Source organism: Atractosteus spatula, chromosome 19 (assembly GCF_055471065.1).
Source record: "Atractosteus spatula isolate fAtrSpa1 chromosome 19, fAtrSpa1.hap1, whole genome shotgun sequence".
NCBI classification, from domain to species: Eukaryota; Metazoa; Chordata; class Actinopteri; order Semionotiformes; family Lepisosteidae; genus Atractosteus; species Atractosteus spatula.
In genome coordinates, this window is record NC_142724.1 from 6,676,853 (window position 1) to 6,698,756 (window position 21,904).

Genomic DNA, 21,904 nt, shown 5'->3' on the forward strand with positions numbered 1-21,904 from the left:
TTGCCAGTGTGACTTGGGTGTTGGGAGAGAAATAGATAATTCACAAAAAACCCTTGTGTGTGATGCGAGACCAAGCTAACTCCAGAGATAAGGTGCCCAGGCCTTAGATTTAGAATGAAACACAAAAGCTGTGAGGCAAGATCATTGTGGTTTTGTACATAGTTATGATTTATATGCACTATATCATACTGTATATGCATTTATATGCACTATGGTTGATGTTGATGTTGGAATGCACAGGTGATGGATATAAAACACTTTTATATGAGGGCATATGCTGTGACTAGTTTATTTCCATTACTTTATCATGACTTACGTATTTGCAGATAACCGGTTGTATAACTTGGTTTAAGTGGTTGTATACATGTGGGCAAAATAAAGCGTGTTATAAATCCGACTATGCCATTATTATAACCCATAACAGCAATAAGGACAATGTAAAGAGTTTCAGGAAATCATACATTTCTTTAAACTAGTTTTGCTGTATCAGGCCACGGTAAGAGAAGTGCGCTGATACTGCTGGAGGACGGAACATTTCTATTTTCTGTTCGGTCTGTGATTCTTTCTTGTGCTGCGAGTGATAAGAACGACAATTATTAGCACTTACAGCAAAGTGCAAAAAGAAGTAAAGTGGTTTGCGTGCGCAAGACATTAATTTAACTAAATGCTGTTCTTGCTGCTCAACGCCAACACACACGCGAAGCGACAAAACATCACGGAAGTGTGAATTTACAAGGTGACGTCAGACATTTTTTGTTTTTATTAGGTAATAAATTACACAGTGTAGCAGCGAATATAAAAAATGCAGAACTAAGTCGTACCCTCCTGTTCTGCTATAATAATAAACCCTTCACTACTATACTGTAGACTGTAAAATCAATTATTGGTTCGATTTTTGTCAAAGAGAATTTCGGTTTACTGAGTTTCAGAGCAGCTCACAACCAATAGCTTCGTCCCTTGTTGCGGAGCTAACTTCTCCCCCTGTTCTCCTTAGCTCAGAGATCACCGCCATCGGCGGAAACTACGGCAAGCGAAAAGACAAATCTGCACGACGCCCTGAACGATTCGTTTACGCCAATTGCGCAGCCTAGCACTACACGCCTCATGCTAGGAAGTTTGAGCAGATTGATTTGTGAATAGGGCGAAAACGAGAAAAGGCTGTCTAGTGTCTGCCCCCCCTCGCTTCGTGTTGTTGTCACGGCTGCCTGCTCCGTTTTTTTTTTTTGTTACCGAACAGGAGTTAATTCCAATGGAGTGATCAGGTAAGGATTAAAACCTAGCCTACGTGCTTGTTCTGCTTGGCTTAAAGAAAAAGATTAAAAGGTGTAACCGCAAGAAAGCAAGGGCGTTTTTACCGACTATGGCAGAGATTCAGAGCTCCGGCTGCGGAGCCGGTGTATAGCCTGCACATCCATGGTGGCGGAAAACCAAACTCGGAGGGCCTCTGATGGTTGCGCTCATACATCGCAAATCTCGGGCGGAAAACGAAAGCCGCTCCTTTCGGGTTCGAGTTCGCGTCTGTCGCACAGTTTTCGGTCTGAAGCGAGCAGGGGGGACGCCTTCGCGTCTCGGAAACCTGCAGGCTGAAACCAAAATGTCACCAAAAAGGGTTTTCTTCTGACTGCTGACGCGCATCGTTAGGATAACATCACCGTAACCATTGCACGCATCTCCTCCAGACTGGTGGCCAACAGTGTGTGTGATGTTTGAAATAATGGAAGTAAATTACTCGGCAAATGCAAATTATGCAGCATTTTGATATGGGTACTATCATTCTTACACACCATTATTTTAAGGTGTCAAAACCCTAACTTGTATTTTTCCTGCCACGATCGCAGCTTTTGTTTCTTTTTACTTGAACTCAAATTTATATTTCGATTTTTATACGGCCAGTAAATATGTAATTATAGAAATGTATTTTCGTAAGAAATGGTTCCTGTATATTATCTTGTTAAGATGTACAATAACGCCGCTCTTGTATCTTGTACATAACTACAGTGCACAGACTGCTAAATGTCACTGAATTCTCTTATAAGCCGCTCGGATTGGTTATAGTGGTTTAAATACGAATATACATGCATTTTCTGCATTCCTTGTTGGTCATATTACTGCCAAAGATAAACTGTTTTTGAGGAGGAATAATTACTACTTCTGTTGACTCTAGGAATATTTATTATTAAATCTATGCAGGGTTTATTCATTTTTCCTAGACGTAAAGGTCGGTTTTGTCAGTTGCTGTCTGTCATTCTTTTGCGTTATCTGTTCAGTTTATTCTTGGAGGTCCAGATTGTGTGAATTCGTGTGTGGTGCTGGTATCTGGTGTTTATTTTCTGCATGTAAAAATGCTGAAGAGAAAGGGGTTTATTATGAAACTCGGGTTTCTGAATACTCTTTCGCTTAGGTAGGCTGAATGGCCACAGGGTGTGATCATTTTATGCTCTTATTTTTATAGTTAATTTCACATATTGTGTGGTCCACCCCAGTCTCTTCTGTCAAAGAGCTGAGCCTCCTCTTCAGTTGGATTGCCTCTTTTGAAGGAGAATTGTATTGAACATCTCTATAATCTGAAAGGTTGAAGAAACATTGGGCATTCTTCTTCAGTGATGGTGCTTCTCTGGAAGCTGTGATGGTGCACGTCTGTCATGTTTCCAACCGCTCATGAAGGCAGATATAGCAGCGTAGAAAGCACAGTGTTGACCCTTGTAATAAGATTTTTTATTCAGAGCAGTCTAACCTTTTGTATTCAGAGCTGGGGAGGTGCCCTGTCCTTGCAGAACAAAAATAAATTGAACAAAGTGATCAGGACTGGTGGCAAGACTACTTGCACAATCCTGGACTCAGTAATGGAGTGATATATTATTAATTTTGCACATAAAATCTGAGATGACCCCTCACCTCCACTCTTTTTAGAATATACCTTCCTATCCTCAGGGAGGAGGTACTGCATCTTCTGTATAAAGACTAAGAGATCACTTCTTTCCTTTATACCTAAAAGCGTTCAACTCTTATATATTAAAATGTTTGTAGGTAGGGATCATATTAGTTTTGTTTTTGGACTTTTTGTGAGACCATTTTTTGTTTTTTAACCCTTATGGTACTGGAAGTTGAATGTGGTCCAAACACCAAACAACGTTGTTATTGTTGCTGCATTATATTGTGGTCCTATTTGTGTATGAGCTTTGTGATGTGCAAGACATTCCCTTAGGAGCAATAATTGTTCATTCAATTTAGAATGTTTATGAGAACATTAAAAATAGTTTTTTGTTCCTGAAATGTTGGTTTTTTTTTTCCATAGCTGATAAATGTAATTGAGATCTTAACAGTACTGGAGCCATTATACAGCACCTGTGAGCCGTACTGTGAGGTGGTCAGGTAGTCTGTTCTGACCTTTTTTTGTGCTGCACCTGATTGGCTGTTACTTGTGTGAACCTGAGCTCAAGCCCTTCCCACAATGCCTCTCGGTTCTGCAGGGTTGGTTTTGATCAAGCCTCGCTGCTCTACAGGAGGGGCAATGGCAGACTGGCAGGGCCGAGAGCCACCCTCAGCGTGGACAGCACCTGTGGGCGAACCAGACACGGGGCTGGACTCTGGGGTGGAGGATGACAATGACCTCTCACCCCGGCCCCGCTGCCAGGACAACAACTCCAACATCTTCATCGCCTTTAAGGGCAACATGGGTGATGAAGACTTCCAGGAGAACCTGCACAACTTCTTAGAAAGTATGCCAGGCATGCTTGAACTAGGTGAGCAACAACGTGATAGCATTGTGAGAATTAAAATACACTGTTCCCACCACATTATGGGTAAAAGCAAAGATTTGATCTCACCGGGAAAACGATATTGGATCATAATATGTCTGTGCTTTTATACAGAACCAAGCACAGATAGAACAGTGGAAAGCTGTAATAGTGTGACTAGAGTAGTAGAATCCAGCATCGGGTATGGACATTTACATAAAACAAAAAGTCAGTGCAAACCCTTACTTTTCAGTGCCTTAACTGCAAATTCTGTCACTCACACCGGCCGCGGCTGGGCATTGGCGGGCTTCTTCGTGGTATCCTCTCACCTGTCTTTCCCTCCTGTGCCCGGGCAGACTCGGAGCGGCTGCTGCCCCAGCGGCTGGAGCCCTGGAACAGCGTGCGCGTGACGTTCAACATCCCCCGGGACGCCGCCGACCGCCTGCGGCTGCTCGCGCAGAGCAACCAGCAGCAGCTGCGCGATCTGGGCATCCTGTCTGTGCAGATAGAAGGTGAGCTAGGACAGGTGGACAGCGGTTCTGACACATTTCTGCAATCCGGGGTTGGAGAAATATTGAAACCAGATGTTCCACAGATTGGTGTGTGTTGTTTCCTTATCATCATTTGGAAACATTCCCCAATGATATGCAGAATTTCTTTTTCGTTGATGTATTTTTTTTTTAAATTTCAGCAAATTGGTTATGCAGATTAAGACCACATGAGCAATGTGTTGCTTCTAATGCTGTGACTGTTGATCAGATCCCGTGCAGCATTGATTCCAGTGTAAATATATATAATGATGAATGTTCTGTTTCAATCATGGTGTTTGTGTTTAGGGGAAGGTGCTATAAATGTAGCTCTGGCACAGAACAGAGGTCAAGAGGTCAGAGTCAATGGACCCATAGGGGCAGCCAATCAGATGAGAATGGATATGGGCTTCCCCATGCAGCAGGGTCCAGGTACAGTCTCTACTGACTATGCTAATAATTATACAAAGCATCATCAGAAACGTGTCACTCTGTGCATGTATGTTCTTCAAAAACTAAACTGTGGGTTTTGGATAGTCATGATACATTCAAGTACCTTTAACTGTGCCTTAAGCACTTATTGACTTGGCACTTGGGGAGTGTCAGGGCCCGGTGAAAATCGTTGAAGAAAAACCCGGAACGGAGCTAACATGACCCTTCCGATAGTTGCCGATGGTTATTTTCTTACAGGCCCCATGCGGATGAATAGCCCCTCTGTGTCCATGGTGACCTCCGGACCAGGAATGGGGGCGCAGCTGCTGGTCCCAGGAGGAGGTGCACAGATGCAGGTTCGGGCGGCGCGGCCTCCTTCCCACACAGGTAGGGTCTGTCCTCGTGCTCGGTTCTCTAGGGGTGGGCTTAAGCAGCTATGATCAATTAAGACAGAGAGTGCATGGTCTTGCTTTTTTATCCACATGCTAGTTTTCTTCGTCACCAAAAAAATGTAATTGGACGGGTAAATATTCGAAATACTGTTTAAGTATTTTTTTCCAAAAATTAACAGGTGCCTGAGAGAAGGAAAGAATACAGGAGATGTAATTCTTAATTTGCTCCAGACATTTCTTTGCATTGTGCTGTGTGACAGCTCTGAGGATGAGGCTTTTGCCGTGAGAAAACATCAGCTTTGATCCATGAGGCTGGCAGTATTACTATAGGGTCTTATTGTTTTAGAGTGTGATGTTATTTATTTGCTTCCTTCTATGTGCAACGGATTTGGCATTTATCATTCTGATACAAGCAGTGTTCAAGTGCCATGTGCTCTGCTGTAAGGTATTGATTGGAAGCCTATTAAGTACTATGATCAATAAATAAAAATAAGAATTGTGAGTCCACATCAGTGGTATGAGTTGTATTTGTCCAGAATAGCTGGTACTGTCCAGTGGCGCCTTCTTTTCTGGTGTGGTGGAGTGCGTTTGGCTGCCATCTTGAAATGTACCTTTTTGCAGTGACAAGCAGCTCTTCTCCAGCTGCTGAACTTATTGAGCTGATATCTTGGTTCAGCCTTATTATTGTGTCCATTCCATGATGACTGACATGGACATTAAAAATGTACTCAGGATTTTATTAAACTTTATATTTAGTCAAGCCCTATGCAAGCCTATATCTGAATGGAGAAGTGGTATTGAACCACCATATTGTACTTCGCTTGATCTTCAGAATATTTTCAAAACACCTCTTCTGGTGAACAGTAAATAGTACAGCTGTTGTTTACAAAACCCTCACTTATCCTTGATTGTATTTAAGGGAAAATGGTCAAATAGACTGGTCACATGATGTAATTGATGTGACTGTTTGATTTTGTGCAATGCACTTTAATGTTAACTGCCCAGGAACGCTTTTTCTAAATCAGTTTGATTCTTGGTGTACAGTAGACTCTTGTATTCTGTCTGCTGTGAATATTAAGGATATGAAGGAAACGATGTAAACAATAGGCTACTTTGAGCCTCTTTGAGTCTAATTGTTGCTGTTTAAATCTGTATGTATTATCTAATGTTTCAGTGGTTTTGCAGTATGTTTTTATTTTGGTATGTCAGTGGCCTTTTGAAATGTGTTGCCTGTGAAAATACATAATCGGGTGGTCATAATGCATTTTTAATACATGAGCCAGTGTCTCATTCTCAGACTAATTGCCCTGAAACTGGAATCATTGCTAACACTTCTATCATTGTTGCCTCTGACATTTTTTGTGTGTTATTATTAAGTATTTATGTTTGACATTTCAGTTTTAGTCAGTCCAAAATAATCAGAAGTGCTTAAATGTTCATGTGGGGGTAATGTACATGAAGACAAACACGTAAATGGAAATGGTCCTGATGATTTTACCTATTCAAAGAATGAAGCTTCGTACATGATATCATAAACTGATGTGTATCAAGTGTTGTTAAATGGACATTGATTGCTCACAGCTTGGCAAACACGTTACTTGTTTTTTTTAAATATGTGAATGTCTCAATTGTATAGGTGCTCATTGGCCAAATATAATCGGAGTTTGTAAATGTAACATTAGTATCCTCTTGCATGATGGTATGGAATGCTGCTGCATTAAGAAATAATGACAAGAATGTACACGTTTCATTGATTAGGCAAGTAAGAAGTTTGAAAAATGGAATGTGCTAGATTTTAAAAAAAAACAGGGAACATAAGAACCGCATGTAATGGCAAAGATTTTCTAACATTGTGGAAACATGAAGAGCACATGGCTGCAGCAGAAGAGGCAGAGCATGTATTACTCTATTCATTGTGCAAGGACTGGTGTGTCGAGTTTAAACCCAGCAGCGTGATCAGTGCGTTGTGCAGCACAGTGGCGCAGTGGTTAGCGTTGCTGCCTCACAGCGCTGGTCCCTGCGTTCAGCCCTACACCTGGGGTCCTATCGGCATGGAGGTTGTATATTCTCCCTGTGTTCGTGTGGGTTTCCACCAGCTGTTTAGGTTCCCTTCCTCAGTATAAAACCATGCTGACTGGCTTCAAGTATGCAAAATGTGTCTGTGTGTTTGCCCTGTGGTGGGCTGGCATCCCATCAGGGGTGTATCCTGCCTTCCACCTGTTGCACGTCTGGGTGGGCTCTGGCTCCCTCACAGCCCGGAATCAGAGGAAGGGCTTAGAAAATGGATGGATGTCTAATGAGCTAGTGGAAAAGGTCATTTTATGGAGCATCAGAAAAAAGGCAACTAATGCCAACCTTATTTTTAAGTAAAAAAGTATGAGAGGTGCAATTTAGAATCTTGTAACAATTTAAATGAATATTATATATATATATAATAATGTGAGCCCTTTTGTGTAGTTGTATCCAGTGCCACCTGGTCAGGATGGCAACATTTGAAGGCGGGTGCTCAGCCTTGCTTTATTGAGCTTGTTCACTTCTCTACCTCAATAAAATAGCTTTAACAAATTCCCTTTGGAAACGTCCACTTCAGGCCATGTGCTTTAGACGGCATCACATTATTATCGTTCACTGTTGTCTTTCAACAATGTGTATGAAGAATTATTTCTTGTGCATTTTTGGTTCAAAAAGGATAAATGAACATAAAAATATAGTTTTTCTTTGGTGGTTTTCCCCCTTCAAAATTTACGGCGATTTCCACAACTAACAAACAAAATCATTTTTTAAAACTCTTAAGTAAAATGTAGGAAAACGCGTGCTTTATGGGTTTTTTTTTTTCAATCAGACCATATTCCTATGATTTATTATGAGAAATCTTTGGAGTCCGTTAAGTTGCCGGCATCTTCTAGATATATGTTGTGACAACTTATTGTCGTATAGGAAGCTATTTGGGTTTTAATCTTTGTGCCTGTGGCTTCTTCCTCCCAGATACGATGGACCCCCTGCTGTCGGGCCTGGCTGGGCAGCAGCAGCAAGTGCAGCCGCCGCCTCACGTGCCCGCCCCCCTGCAGGCCCAGGCTCACCACATGCCAGCCGTGCAGGCCGCTAGGCAGATGAACCCTGCCGCCCTCCAGCAGCTGCAGCAGCAGCAGCCCCAGCACCCCCCGTTAAGCGGCGCTCGCACTCAGTTCACGCCGCCCAACCAGATCCCCATTCCAGCGGGCTGGAACCAGCTGCCCTCGGGCGCTCTCCAGCCCCCGCCAGCCCAGGGGCCCCTCGGACCTGCCTGGAAGAAAATGCCCCCAGCGCAGATGGCAACACGTCCCTCCCTGGCAACGGTTCAGACCCCCAGTCATCCTCCCCCTCCATACCCTTTTGGCAGCCAGCAAGCTGGACAGGCCTTCAATGCTATGGGGCAGCAACCTCAGCAGGCTGGGAACCCCCAGTTTGCAGCCCCTCAGCCCAAAAACCTCCAGGGACCCCCTGTGGTGGCTGGACCTAGGGGCCCCCCACCTCCACCTCCTTCTGCAGCCCCGCAGACACACCTCACTTCCAAGTCCCCCGTCTCCTCTCCCTCGCCCTTCCAGCAGGGCTCTCCTGGGACACCGCCGATGATGGGACAGAGCCCAGCTCAGCTAGCCCCTCGCCCCCCAGCCCCGCAGGGCTTTCCCCAGGCTGTCAGCTCCCCAGGCAGGGCTGTGTTAGGACCCCAGGGAAATATGCAGCCTGGATTTATGGTGATGGCCCAGCAAGGACAGATCCCTCAGGGATCCCACCCTGGAATGGGAGGCAAGTTGGTCTTCTGCTCAATCCCAAGTGTCATTCACTTTCCTTTATGTTTGACTTATTGGGATCTAGTAAAATAGTGATTCAAGGGGAACTGCAACACTAATTTTATATTTCGGGGTTAGAGAGAATCGGCATCGATGAGTGCATTTCAAACTACATTGAAAGTAAAATGTACGCAATCATGTATAAATCCTCCAATTTACATCACTAAATAGACAATATTTTCAGGTATGCGCAGAGCCATATTGCCATACACCTCTTTTAATCCAATAGAAATATTGATCTCGACTTTGAGACGGTTCTGCCGACAAATACTACAGATCACCTTGGAACATTTCTGCAGTGTAATGTCTGCTGCACAGCCTGTACTTATTCGCTTGTACATCGCATTACTAAGTAAAGGCTGTGACTAGTGAGCGGGAAGGGCTGCTTCATGTTGTGATCCTCACCAACTCTCGCTCTCGCCCGTGGCAAGACCAGCAGTTTGTGACAATGTGGTGATCGTAATTTCACAAAATTCAGGATTTTGTGCTTATTCAGTATTTGCAAAATGTATTTTGTTAATTAGATTTTATAACCAGTCTGGGAAGTTGTGACTGCAGTTCCCCTTAAATAATCTATAGTATTTAACAGTTTTGTCATATAGCACAACTTATGTAGTTAGCTATCTGTACATATTGGTCTTTTAATCTCATCATTAATTTGTATAATATTCAGTGCTTATTTAAAATATTCTAACTTGGCAGAATAATTAAATATGATTCCATAGCTTTTTTTAATTCAGTGCATTAGGTACAAAAATTAGTTAGAGTAAGTAATAGCAGTACATTTGCAGATGCATCTTACGTGTTGCTTTCTGTCGTCTTTTTAGGCATTCCCAAACGACTGCCCATGGGGTTCCAAAATCTACAGGGTAACCAGAACTTCCTTCAGGGCCAAGTGACACCTAGCACTTCGGGAACCCTTGTAAACACAAATCCCCAGCTTCAGAGCAGCCAGAGCATTCAGCATGCAGGTATGTGTATCCCGTATGAATTCTGCAGAAAATGTCGAATCATCAGGTTCTGAGCGGAAAATGCAGCCCGATTTTTGTTTTGTTGTTTTCTAATTTTGTATTATGTTTTGTTCTCTAATCCAGGTGTCCAGCCCTCTGCCTCTGTATCCAACCATATGCAAGGAACCCATGTTCAGCCGAATGTAATGGGTCCTCATGGTAGCATGAACAACCAGCCTCCTGGGAGCACTGCAGCTGGTAGCATGGGGCAGCCCTCACAGGGCATCCAGACCCAAATGATAGGAATGCAACATCAGCCCATCCCCTCATCCCCAGGTCAGATGGTCCAAGGCCAAAGTGGGCAGACAGTACTATCCAGGGCTCAGATCATCAACCAGGGGCAGATTCTTACTGGGGGGCAGAACCCAAATATGATTCCTCAGCGAGGAATGACTCCCCCAAAACAGATGATGCCCCAGCAGGGCCAGACCATGATACAAGGTCATGGACAAGTAATGGGCAGCCAGGGTCATCAGGTCATCCTGCCGCAGAACGCTATGATGGAGCAAATGATTGCCAGTCAGATACAAGGGAACAAATTTGGAGCTAAGGGTCAGGCAGGTGTAATGCAAGGGCAGATCATGAGGGGGCCTTCACCTAATGTGCAGGGCGGTCTGGTCCAGTTTCAGACTCAGTTAGCTCAACAGCAGCAACAGCAAGCAACACAACAGCCGCAACAATCGCAACAAATTCCTATGAATGGCAACCCCAACCAAGTAATGGGCCTCCATGGACAGCCCATGAGGCTTCCAGGAAGCCATCATTTGGTTCAGCAGCAACAGCAGCAGCAGCAGCAACTGCAACAACAACAACTGCAGCAGCAGCAACAGCAGCAGCAACTACAGCAGCAACAGTTACAGCAACAACATCTACAACAACAACAGCAGCAACAACAGCTACAGCAACAGCAACAACAGTTACAACAGCAGCAACAACAACTACAGCAGCAACAACAGGTGGCACAGCAACAGCCACAGCAGCTTAGTGACCCCAATAGTAGCGCTGGAGAGCTGGCATTGCAGCAGATGCTTCCTGATGTTCAATCCCAGCAACCACAGCAACAGGGAATGGTGGGCCCCTCTCATATGCAGGTTGGTAATGGACATTTTCCTGGGCATGGAATGCCTTTCAATACGCAGTTTGGCGGCCAGATGCCCATGGGGAGTCCTTGCGTGCAACCTGGTGGCTTCCCTGGAAACAAAGATGTAACTTTGACCAGTCCCCTTCTGGTCAACCTGCTGCAGAGCGATATTTCGGCCAGTCAGTTTGGTCAAGGGGGAAAGCAAGCAGGAGTTAACCAGACCAAACCCAAGAAGAAGAAACCACCACGCAAGAAGAAAACCAATAACGGTGGGCCACCAGGACAGCAGCCAGATGATGGTCTTGGGTGAGGAAAATTCAGTATCTTCTCTTCTTACGGACACGGTAAAACCGTTGTGTAAAACTGTTTTCAAGCGTTTACCCACATATTGATTTAAGCTTAAGACCACATGCTAAAAGAATGCATGTACAAATGAGTAATTAAATTTCTAGTTTTAGGACAAAAATAGTTTTGCTGCCATTATACTACAAATAAAACACCATGGAAAAGTTGGTTTTGCAGGGGTAATGTTTTAATTGAGGAGCATTTTTTTGGCTTTAGTGGACTTGATGGACGACCTCCTGGCATGGAAGATGCTGAGGGACAGCCCTTGACTGGAGAGCAAGGAGTAGGAATGGACACAGCTGGCCCAAAGATTTCAGACTTCACAAATAGGCCTCCAGGTCAGTAGTAGAACATGGAACTCGCTACTTTATTTACATTCTAGCGTTAATCCAATATATTGCTTTTGTTTTTGGGAAAAATCAGTAGTTGAATCACTTGGGCCTGATGTAAATTTCTGGCTGGTGGTAAAGCAGAAGCAGAGAAGTGTAGACGTCCCACAAGGTAGAGGTATATAGTAGTTGTTGCTTCCCAGTTCCAGTCATCACTTGAACTGATGATCTGATGAACATCTGTATTTGTGTTCTGTGTTCTGTATTTGGTACCTTGACTCATTGTTCTTTATATGGTGTTTTTAGGGTTTCCTGCTCAACCTGGAGACCAAAGAACCCTGCAGCAAATACCCATTCAGTTCATGCAACAACAGCAGCAACAGATGCAGGGTATGCCACCAGGCCAGGCAGGGGTGATGTCCCAGGGCCAACCTCAGATGCACCAGAATCAGCTCCAGCAGCAGCAGCAGCAACAACAACAGCAACAGCAACAGCAACAGCAACAACAACAACAACAACAACAACAGCAACAGCAACAGCAACAGCAGCAGCAGCAGCAACAACAACAGCAACAGCAGCAGCAGCAACAACAACAACAACAACAACAACAGCAACAGCAGCAGCAGCAGCAGCAACAGCAACAACAAATGATGATGATGCTTATGATGCAGCAGGATCCCAAATCAGTCAGGTTACCTCTGCCTCAGGGAGGTCCTCAGCCTAGAGGGCCCCTTAATCCAACAGATGGGCAGAGGATGCCAGTTCCCCAACAAGGCAGTATGCCAATGATGATCAGTCTACAAGGATCAGGCACCATTCCTCCTTCCCCAGATAAACCCAGAGGTCCTCTATTGGTAAACCCACAGCTGGCTGCAAGGAGAATGCCTCTTGGGGAAGCAGCACAGGGTGTCCCATCTTTAAGCTCTGAGGAAGTTGCTGGCATGCACACTCTGCAGGATGGTTCAACCTCTGAAATGGGTCACCAGGCTGGAAATGGTGGACCAGGACCACAGATAGTTGGCAACCCAGGTGCTAGCCAGCTAATGATGAAGCCTGGGCCTTCACCTCTTCCCCAGCATCAGGGTGCTAGCCCTCAGCATCAGTTGCAGCAGCCGCAGCAGTCGGGTCCCATACCTGGTTCACATGGTCTTCACTTTCCCAATGCTCCCACCACTTCGCAGGCTTCTCGGCCTAAGACACCAAACCGGGCCAGTCCTAGGCCCTACTATCCACATACTCCAACCAACCGTCCTCCGAGCACAGAACCCTCTGAAATCAATCTCTCTCCTGAGAGGTTAAATGCTTCCATTGCTGGCCTTTTCCCCCCTCAGATTAATATCCCTTTGCCTCCAAGGCAGCCCAATCTGAATCGAGGATTTGACCAGCAGGGTCTTAACCCTACCACCCTGAAAGCCATTGGACAGGCTCCGTCCAGTCTAACGTCTCTAGGTAACAGTAACAATGGACAACAGACTTTCACTTCAGGCAGCAATGCAGGTGGTACAGGCACCAAGCTGGAGAAGGTTAGCACAGGAGGTCTTGCAAAGAGGAGCAGCCCAAGCAACAGCAGGCGATCCAGCCCAGCTTCAAGTCGTAAGACAACCCCAAGTCCTGGAAGACAAAATGCAAAGGCCAAGCTTGCTCTTACTTCTCCCCAACACCAACAACCCATGGTGAATCCCCAAAATATATTAGTGAATCCACCTCCAGTTTTACCCAGTTCTGTTGGCAGTACTGTGCCATCCAATACATCAGGCACGCAGCACATTCAGAACCCTTTCCCTTCTGCCCATGGCAATCCTACGGAAATGAACAAGGAAGGCCAAACCACACCAATGGAAGCACGCCATACAGCACAGTCTCAAAGAGACCCCTCATTACCAGAGATAAAAAGTCCCCGTGTTACTCAAGAACAGAAATCTATAGTTGAGGAGTCATCTAGACGAGATGCCTCTGTTCCAGAGAAAGTTCAGCCACTACTTTCAACTCCAGAGGATTCCAAAACTGCTCCTTCTCCTACTCTGAGAGATGCTCCGACTTCTCTCGGCCAGCTTCTTGACATTTCAGGTGCTCCCAATGTTTCCTTACAGCCCATTCTGGATGGTCCTCAAGAAGATGATCAGAATAGGAAAGTGTCTCCTCGGTTTGCAGGGGATCAGGAGGCCGTTCAGAATCCTAGCACTTCACAGAGCTCTGATGCAGCCACTCTTGCTGTTGTGAATGATTCAGAAACCTTCCCAAATACCAACCCGGTGCCAAATGTGCCTGCTGTCATGCAGAGGCCAGTATCATCAACTTCCATTCCTTCCAGCCAGATCACGGTTTTTGTCACCTCCAATCAGATCAGTTCATCTACTAGTGCTTCAACTCATGTTCCCCCCACCTTAGTGTCTACTGTAGTAACTGTGCCTAATAAGAATATTAAGTCTTCTGAAAGTCAGGCGTCCACCTCGGCCCCTGCCACCTCCCGCCCAGCTCAGTTTATTACAGGACCAGTGTTCATCAACCCCATCTTTCAGGTGCCTGCTTCTCCCATGCCTCCTAGTACAAATGTGATGACCCAGCCAGTCACTATGGTTGGGCCACTTCAAATGCCATCTAATATTCAGTTTTCTCCAGCATCTACAACCACTCAGCCTGCCCCCATCAACCCACCCAATACCCAGACCACTCGTCCTCTTGTCCTGGGACAGGTTCAGGCGTCTTCAAGCCAGGGACCTCCTGCGAATGTCTTTAACCAGTCCCAACAGCAGCACCATGAAACTCCAAAAGAAGGGAACCATGCTGAGATTCCTTTGTCCAAGCCCGGCCCTGTAGAGCTACCTTCACCACGTCCAAATACCATTCCTTCCCCATCCTCCCAGCCTCTGACTAGTCCTCCACCTTGTGCCAGTCCAGGAGCAGTACATGCCAGGAGGAGCCCAATGTCTCCCACAGCTACATCAGCCAAGAGTAAGCTTGAGAAAATTGGCCAGATGGGTGTGACCAAAGTAAGTGCGGGTGTGTCTGAATCTTCACCAAAAAATGAGGACCATCCAACACCACCTGTGGTTGAAGCAAAGCCAGGATCAGCTGTTGAGAGCCCATGTCATCAAGGTTCTCATGTGAGTGCACAGACCAACCTTCCTGAGGGAGAGCAACAGCGTCCTGCCCCCTTGAAAGCTGCTCCTGCCCCTGTACCTGCATCTGCTGGATCGGCTGCTGGGCCTCCTAATTCTGTGGGCAGCTCGCCTGCATCAGCAACACCAGTTACTCCCACAGAGGGTCCTCCTATTCCCCCAGAGACCAGTCAGCTAGCGCAACCGAAGGACCTGACACAGGACAAAGGGTTGCAAGGGAACACTCAAAGCACGGGTAATTTATTTCAATCAAGAAATAATCATTATCACAGGATAAAATCCACTTTCATCTGCAGGAGGAATAAGAATAATAATTGTTAAACTGCTAACAAAGTTCCAGTTTTAAACCTCATATTTACTTTAGAAAATGAACATTGCTCTTTGCGATCATGTTGCAGCGTAGTGGTGTGTTAAAGAGCTGAACTGGCTTCAGTGAGTGCTAACTGCTCCTTCTATAGCAATAAACAGTAAAAGTAACTGAACCTCATAACTGAGCTTTCTGTGGAACTTACTGGTTCTTAATGTTTATGTCTATCATCCAGCATAAGAAAAGCAGTGGCAGACATCAAGATAAAAATACTTGCAGTTAATGCATGATAATTAATATTTGGGAGTTATGTGCAAATGTTTACATTTCCGAAACCTAGCTAAAGGAATGCTCTCTACCTCAATGTTTGTCCTTCACCAGTTCCTTTGTTTTGATTTCAGCATCCAGTCAGCCTGAACCAACACAGCAAGAGCTCCCTACAGTTGAGAAAACTGGTAAGCCGATCGTAATTGCTTCATATTCTTAATAACAAGTGAAACAATGGAGAAATTCATTATTTTCTTACTTAATGAGAAAGGATAAAATTTGCAATATACCATGGGTAAAACCACATGGGTTTATTTTTAGTAAAGTCTTAGCACATTATTTTAAAAAAAAATCCAGAAACATTTATTTTGATTGTTCTTAAAGGGAAACTGCTTGAATGTAAGTCATTAGTAGTAACATTTATTTTTTCGCAGGCGATGAAGCTGCAGCTACTGTAACAGAACATGGGTAAGAAGTCTTTAAAATTTGCAGATATCCTTTTAAAGCAAAAAAATCAGGAATGATTTTGACCTTTGTTGGAGGCCCTCTTATTTTCTCTGCTTAAATGGTTATAGAGGTTAAATAATCTATATTGATTAGGTGTGTTGAGTATTTCTATGTCAGATGGAAGTAAATAGTAAATCAATATATTCTATGATTTTTGGGTCAACTTTGGTGGTTTTCTTTTCCATTTCCATTCCCTAATTTGGTGTACCGAGCTGCTCTGTGTCAGTGTAAGACTTAGGAATCACTTAGAGTTTTTAGATGATACATTTCTAAAAATGTTATTCAATATTAGTTTACTGCTGTTTTTCCACTTCTATAACAGATCTGTAAAGAAAAGAAAGACGCCTGTCCATCTTGACCCGAGGTATGTATGTGCGTAGCTTGGACTTGCACACGACGTCGCCATTCCTATACGATCAGGCGAAGTCGGACGGTATCTGTGTTAGGTGGGGAAAAACAGCACAAGAGAAACACTCTCCTGTACACCCCTGCAGTCTGGTGTGATCAAGGCCACAGCCCAAAGCAAATCCAGACGCGGTCCCTAGGTCATCAGAATACGCAGGGACTGTTCTAGCTGTCCTTAATGGCGGCGCCTCCTGCTTTTCTTTAGGGAGGCCAAGGGCGTGCCCGAGAAACCGAAACCCTCGATCAGGCGCAGCTCCCGGGCCGACAGGGACACGGAGGAAGGCGCGGGGCCGCTGGAGGCCGCGGAGAACGGGCAGAGGAAGAGGTCGGCCAGGCCGGGCGCGGCCAGTGCCAGCACTGCCCTCAAAGGTACAGAGGAGAAATCGCTGCCCACTGCCGGGTGGGCCGGGGTCCCGGAGCACGAGTGACCGGGGCTCAAGAAGACCGCCGGATTGTCTCTCTAAAATAGTGCTTCCCAACCCACTGTCTGCTGGTCCAGCTCTCCATCACTGATGCTCTTTGAGGGCTTTAACAGATCGGCTTGTTTGTTTAGACTTGGTTTCTTTCTGCATTCAGTACCGAGTTTCAAAAAACGTCCTGCTTGAAGCAAATTGTTTCCCGCAGTTAACAGCAGACAAAACTTCAGCCAATCTCTGTCTGGAGAAAACACTTGCGTACTGTTATTTATGACTAAAAGGTTTTTAAACTTTTCATTTCTGAAGAACAGACACAGCTGGAAATGACAGTGCATCAATCATTCCCACAATGAGCGTTTATTTTTCCATCTGCGGCGGCTGACTTGGCTACATTTCAGACAACACACCTAAATAAGGGAAGTTCTGAAACTCGTACATTTCCAAATATGACACAAAATAGAAATTCTATTAGCCTTGCAATTAAGAACTCAGCTAAAACAAAAACAAGAAGGTCCCCCAGTTTCAGTTTTGGGAACCCCAGGTCTGACACAGGAGTGTCCAGTCTTGTCCCTGTGGGCAGCTGTTTCAGTAGGTTTGTTTCTCCCAAATATCCAGTTCCACTAATTATGGGGCCTAACAGCTTTCCCCACAGTTTGGTCATTTGGTCACTTAAAGAGGATTTTAAGATGTGTTTTTAGAGGATTCGACAGCCCTGTCACCGTGACCCATTCTGAACCTACACTTGATGGCTGCAAAATAATACGCTTAGGTTTAACAAGAAGGGCATTTGGACAGGGTGTGTACTGTAGGTGGTTGGCTGTTTTTTTGGGAGCTCACCAAGTCGTCTTCAGAAGGTCCCTCCTGGTATGGGTTGCCTGAATGGTCTGTGCACCTGCAGGTCCTGTTTTTGGAAAACGGGGTTACGGAACATTGTGAAATCCATTTGCTATGTAGAGTGAACCTCCAAAAATGGGGGAAAAAAAACCCCAACATTGCACAAATGTGGTTTTCCAGGAGTTTGGGGAACGTTTTAAGCTGTTTTTAATACTACCTTGGTTAATATTCCTTAATTAAATTAAACTCCCTGCTGTCTTTACAGATTCAAACACAGGCACCAGCCCGACACAAGCCAAGCGAAGGAAATCAAAATGACCCCTGTACTGTTAACCTGTGAATTGTACATTTTTGTGAATTTTGATCATTTTTGTTTTTTTTCTTTTCCTGGGCTAATTTTCTTTCTAATGGAAGAAATAACTGTGTACAGATGATTGTTTTAATAATTATAATATTGGTGTTGTTTCCCGCAGCAATGTGAGTTTTAATTTAGAAGAGTTTTCATTTTTCAAATGCTGGAATAATTCTATTCAGACATCTGATCATCAAACTGCCTATTGTATGATTTTTGTTGCTACTCTGAATGAAATTTTATACTACCTTCCTGTGTTTAAAGTAGATCATGGAAGCCATTAACACACATGAGGGTAGATTACTGCTTCTCCATTGTTTTAGCAGTAAAATTGATTCTTGTATTTTAAGTGGTCTGTCCTCTCTATTTGGCAATATTTTATCTCTCCTTTTCTTTACACAATCATAGTCCTGATTTGACTGGTTTTATAGTTTTGTCCCAACTGTAAATGACGGAAATACGCACGTCAAGATTGATATTCTGTGTATATGCCTTCATTCTTGGCTTTGTTTACTGGGACGATGTTCAGCTATTATGTTGCTGGTATCTTACGTTTTGGTATGTGTAGAGTGCTCCTCTTCATCTTTACAGCGAAAAGAACCGTAAGATCTTGAAGCACAAGTTTTTTTTTGACTAATTCACTATATCAGAGGAACCATGAGTTTAGCGCATCATTTTAAATGTGTTGAGCAGGAAAATCTTGTCATTGAGACTGTGGGATGGTTTTTGAAGTAATTGACTAAAGTTTTAAACAGCATCATTTCCAAAAGGAGACGGTTCATCAGGCTCCCTTTTTAACAGCAATTTTGTGGGTTGGTTTACTTTGGATGTTAAAGACCGGATTTATATGTGGAGCCTACATCTTAGATCTTTCAGCTGAAAACCCAACAGATAACCCAGGAGCGCTCACTCAGGTTAAATTGATTGTAAAGTGGAACCACTTGATGCTGAACATATAAAGCAAATTGAACAGATAAGGAGTTTTCCACCTTCTACAGACAGGGGTTGCTTTTGAATAAGTTCCCTGTAAGGGCCCATTAAGCAATCTTAGACACGGTTTTGGTTTGGGAGCAGTTAAAAACAGTGGTACTGTTTAAGTTAAAGCTGAACTGTAGGTAGGCAAATCCTCTGTTAATAATTAATAATAATTACTTACATTTATATAATGTTTTTCTGGAGCCACCTGAACCAGTCTGTGGTTTGGGTGTTGATTTTACAGGGCTAGACTGAAGGTGAAAGGTCTCCCTTTGTCTCTGGGGTTATCCAGACTGTGTTGGAGGCCCGGTGAGTGGCTCTTGGTTCTCTAGCTGGAAACAGCTGAAATAATGCACTGCATCTTCATTTCCATGGCTGCTACATGCCTGTGAGGAGCCCATTTCCTTGAACGAAACAATCCTGGAGCCCCTTGCCTGTCCGGCTTCAAAAACAATAATTATGGCTTTAGTATTCTTGTGCTTTGGAAGATTATTTTCCTCTTTCTCCAAATTATAGTTTTGCTTTTTGATATTACGTATTTATTTTTTAAATTGTGAGCCCAAATAGATTTTCACCATCCTACACATCTTGCATTGTGTCCAGAAAGCACTTTACAGGCCCATGTTTTACTGTACTGGGTGTATTTAAAGCTGAATTTGGACATAGAAAGCTGAAAATTCTTTCACTCCATTGATTAGGTTATCAGCTAATTGAACTGATTTTTCTGAAGTTAACCATTACTGATTTTGCAAATTATGTTTTAAAGAAAAGTTTGGATTTTTTTCTTTATTATTTTATGTATTTCAAATAGGAACCAATAGTAAATAGTGAACCATTTGAAAAAGGGGGTTTTAAACTTTAGTGTGAAAATACTAAATGGCTATGCACAGTTTTTTGTTAGAGAAACGGTGCTACAGTATGTCATGCAGTAACCTTTTGGTAGAAACCCGAACAGAATTTCTGTATAGTTTTTAAAAATCTGGATTTACTAAAGTTAATAAAGCCACCTGTCACTGATTTTATACACAGTTCACTTATTGCTATGATTGGTCCTGTCTCATAAACCAATATTCAGTAAGTGTCAAATTCAAATTGATTTCAACTAATTCTGCCTTAAGTCAGCTATTGTGAGGTGACACATGATATATCATTGTACTTAATATCCATGACTGCAGTGATACTTGCTTTTTTTAAGAATAACTTTATTTTCTTTTGTTGCCAAATGAATGAGGATGAAATTTTACAGTTAAACCCGATCATTGAGTGGAGAGAACCTATAACCACAGGCCCTTTTGTGCTGCGTAAGTCTAACTGCAAAAGATCATAACCTGCAAAGTGTGGTCTTTACTGAATGTTTTGTATTGATGATTTTAAGGCAAAGACAATCAGGTTTTACCTGTATATAATTTGTTCAAGTGGTTATGTAGTACTGAGACAATGTACAGTTACAGAAGCTTGGGATTAGTGTGCTGGAGATGGAGTATTTGTAATTGTAGGAGAGACGTCATCTTTGTAGCCCCCTCCCCCCCCAAACCAAACTGCATAAGTAAATTTAAAACCAGAAAAAAATAAATACTAAACAAGTATATTGAAAACTAAAAAAATCACCACAGAAACTCCTTTTTCCTATGGAGGCACTAGCTTTGACCAATTCACATGTGTACAGTGTTGTGTCTCTCACCAGGTGTTAATGTCACAGCCAGGCAGCTTCAAACAGTTTCTCGGTTCATGAGACTGAAAATGTGCGATTCGCTTGCCTCATTGTCACAGTGGGTGGTTTTTAGATCATAGTAAAGTAGTGTCTTCATAAAAATGTTTCCCCTTTCATGGAAGTAAGTATTTTTTAGGTGATGCCGTGTTCAGTTGCAGTTTTGGGACAAGTTTTTCTTTCTCCATACAGATATATGAAGTGTCCATTTTAGAGTTTATGAAGTTGACAGAAAACCCCCAGAATCCAGCATCTGTAATATTAATTCCCTGGGCAAATTTACCCTTGAGTGTGCCCTCCCATGTAACTGTAGGGGTAGAAATGTATATGAAAAATAATTAATATGTTTTAGTTTGGGCTTTTATGTTATTTTTCTTTGAAAGTGCTTTTTCAGTCTTAAGTACTGTATGTGAATAGAAGCTAATTTGTGTACCAAGGCCTAGGAGTTTTTTTATTGGTTGTTATTTTTGTGGTTGTAAATACTTTTGTAGAATATTTCTGACATAAGTTGTAGAAATGGACCACAGTAAAACACGACATTTTTTTAAATGACTATTTTAAGGGTTTGTATCATGTAATAGTGTGATGTTCACAATAAATGTTACAATTTCCTTAAAACATTTCTTGTCTATGGCTTACAATATTTAATCCAGATGAGCATTAAATGGAAAATTCCTACTTGTGTTAATGTTTGAAGTATTTGTTTCCTTTCTTTCCTTATGAGTCCATAATTAATGTAGCTTGTATATAGATGTGTGCCGTAAAAAAGATCTAATAATATAATGGTAAACCACAGAACCTCCTGATAACTTTAAAAGATAATGGCCAAATGTAGTATTCATTTGGAATTTTGAATTTCATTTTTAATCCTTTTTTTCCATGATTGTAATTAAATGTACTTTTAATGGAGGATTAGTAGGGCCCAATAGGAAATGAGTTGAGTTCTTAATAGAATTCCAGAACTGTACAGGAGCTGGGGAATAAAATGCAAATTACAAAAGTTAAGAAAGTTAGTTGAGAAATAGTCTACAAATTTGTGTGGTACAAAACAGGAAAAAACAGGTTTTGTAACCTTCTACAGCTTGAAGGTTGAAATTACTTAAAAAGAATACATTCCCTGAAAAACACAATGTTCTCTTAAACCTGTTTTGCAGTTTTCTTCCAGTAGCCTTCCAGGAGTCTTATGTTCCAGTAGCTGTGCTGACAGATAACTGTACAGCATTAGAAAAAAAAAAACTTTTCAGAAATGAAATCCTAATGATGTAACCAGTAAAGTTTCTTGGACTTAGTTGTCTGTAAACAATATGTGGGTTTAGATTGCGGATATGTTA

General features: G+C 43.1%; 1 protein-coding gene across 3 annotated transcripts; it reads left to right on the plus strand.

Annotated features, from left to right (window-relative positions):
* Positions 1-1,188: 1,188 nt before the first annotated feature.
* Positions 1,189-21,269, plus strand: ncoa6 (nuclear receptor coactivator 6). Of its 3 annotated transcripts, none has more exons than XM_088937721.1 (15): positions 1,189-1,262; positions 3,504-3,743; positions 4,094-4,249; positions 4,574-4,696; positions 4,955-5,083; positions 8,074-8,874; positions 9,746-9,889; positions 10,013-11,315; positions 11,571-11,692; positions 11,990-15,037; positions 15,511-15,564; positions 15,811-15,844; positions 16,206-16,247; positions 16,494-16,657; positions 17,804-21,269. In XM_088937721.1, the coding sequence occupies exons 2-15, from the start codon at positions 3,512-3,514 to the stop codon at positions 17,854-17,856; spliced, it is 6,405 nt and encodes a 2,134-aa protein (XP_088793847.1). In that variant the 5' UTR covers positions 1,189-1,262; positions 3,504-3,511; the 3' UTR covers positions 17,857-21,269. The 3 variants fall into 3 exon arrangements, with proteins under 3 accessions (XP_088793847.1, XP_088793846.1, XP_088793848.1); XM_088937720.1 differs by having other exon boundaries at positions 1,199-1,262; positions 3,471-3,743; XM_088937722.1 differs by lacking the exon at positions 4,574-4,696 and having other exon boundaries at positions 1,199-1,262; positions 3,471-3,743.
* Positions 21,270-21,904: the final 635 nt, after the last annotated feature.

Coding starts and splice junctions, on each gene's coding strand:
- ncoa6 (XM_088937721.1), top strand. CDS start 3,512: ATGGCAGACTGGCAGGGCCGAGAGCCACCCTCAGCGTGGACAGCACCT. Junction 11,316..11,570: donor CAGCCAGATGATGGTCTTGG/GTGAGGAAAATT, acceptor TTTTGGCTTTAG/TGGACTTGATGGACGACCTC. Junction 15,038..15,510: donor AGGGAACACTCAAAGCACGG/GTAATTTATTTC, acceptor TTTTGATTTCAG/CATCCAGTCAGCCTGAACCA.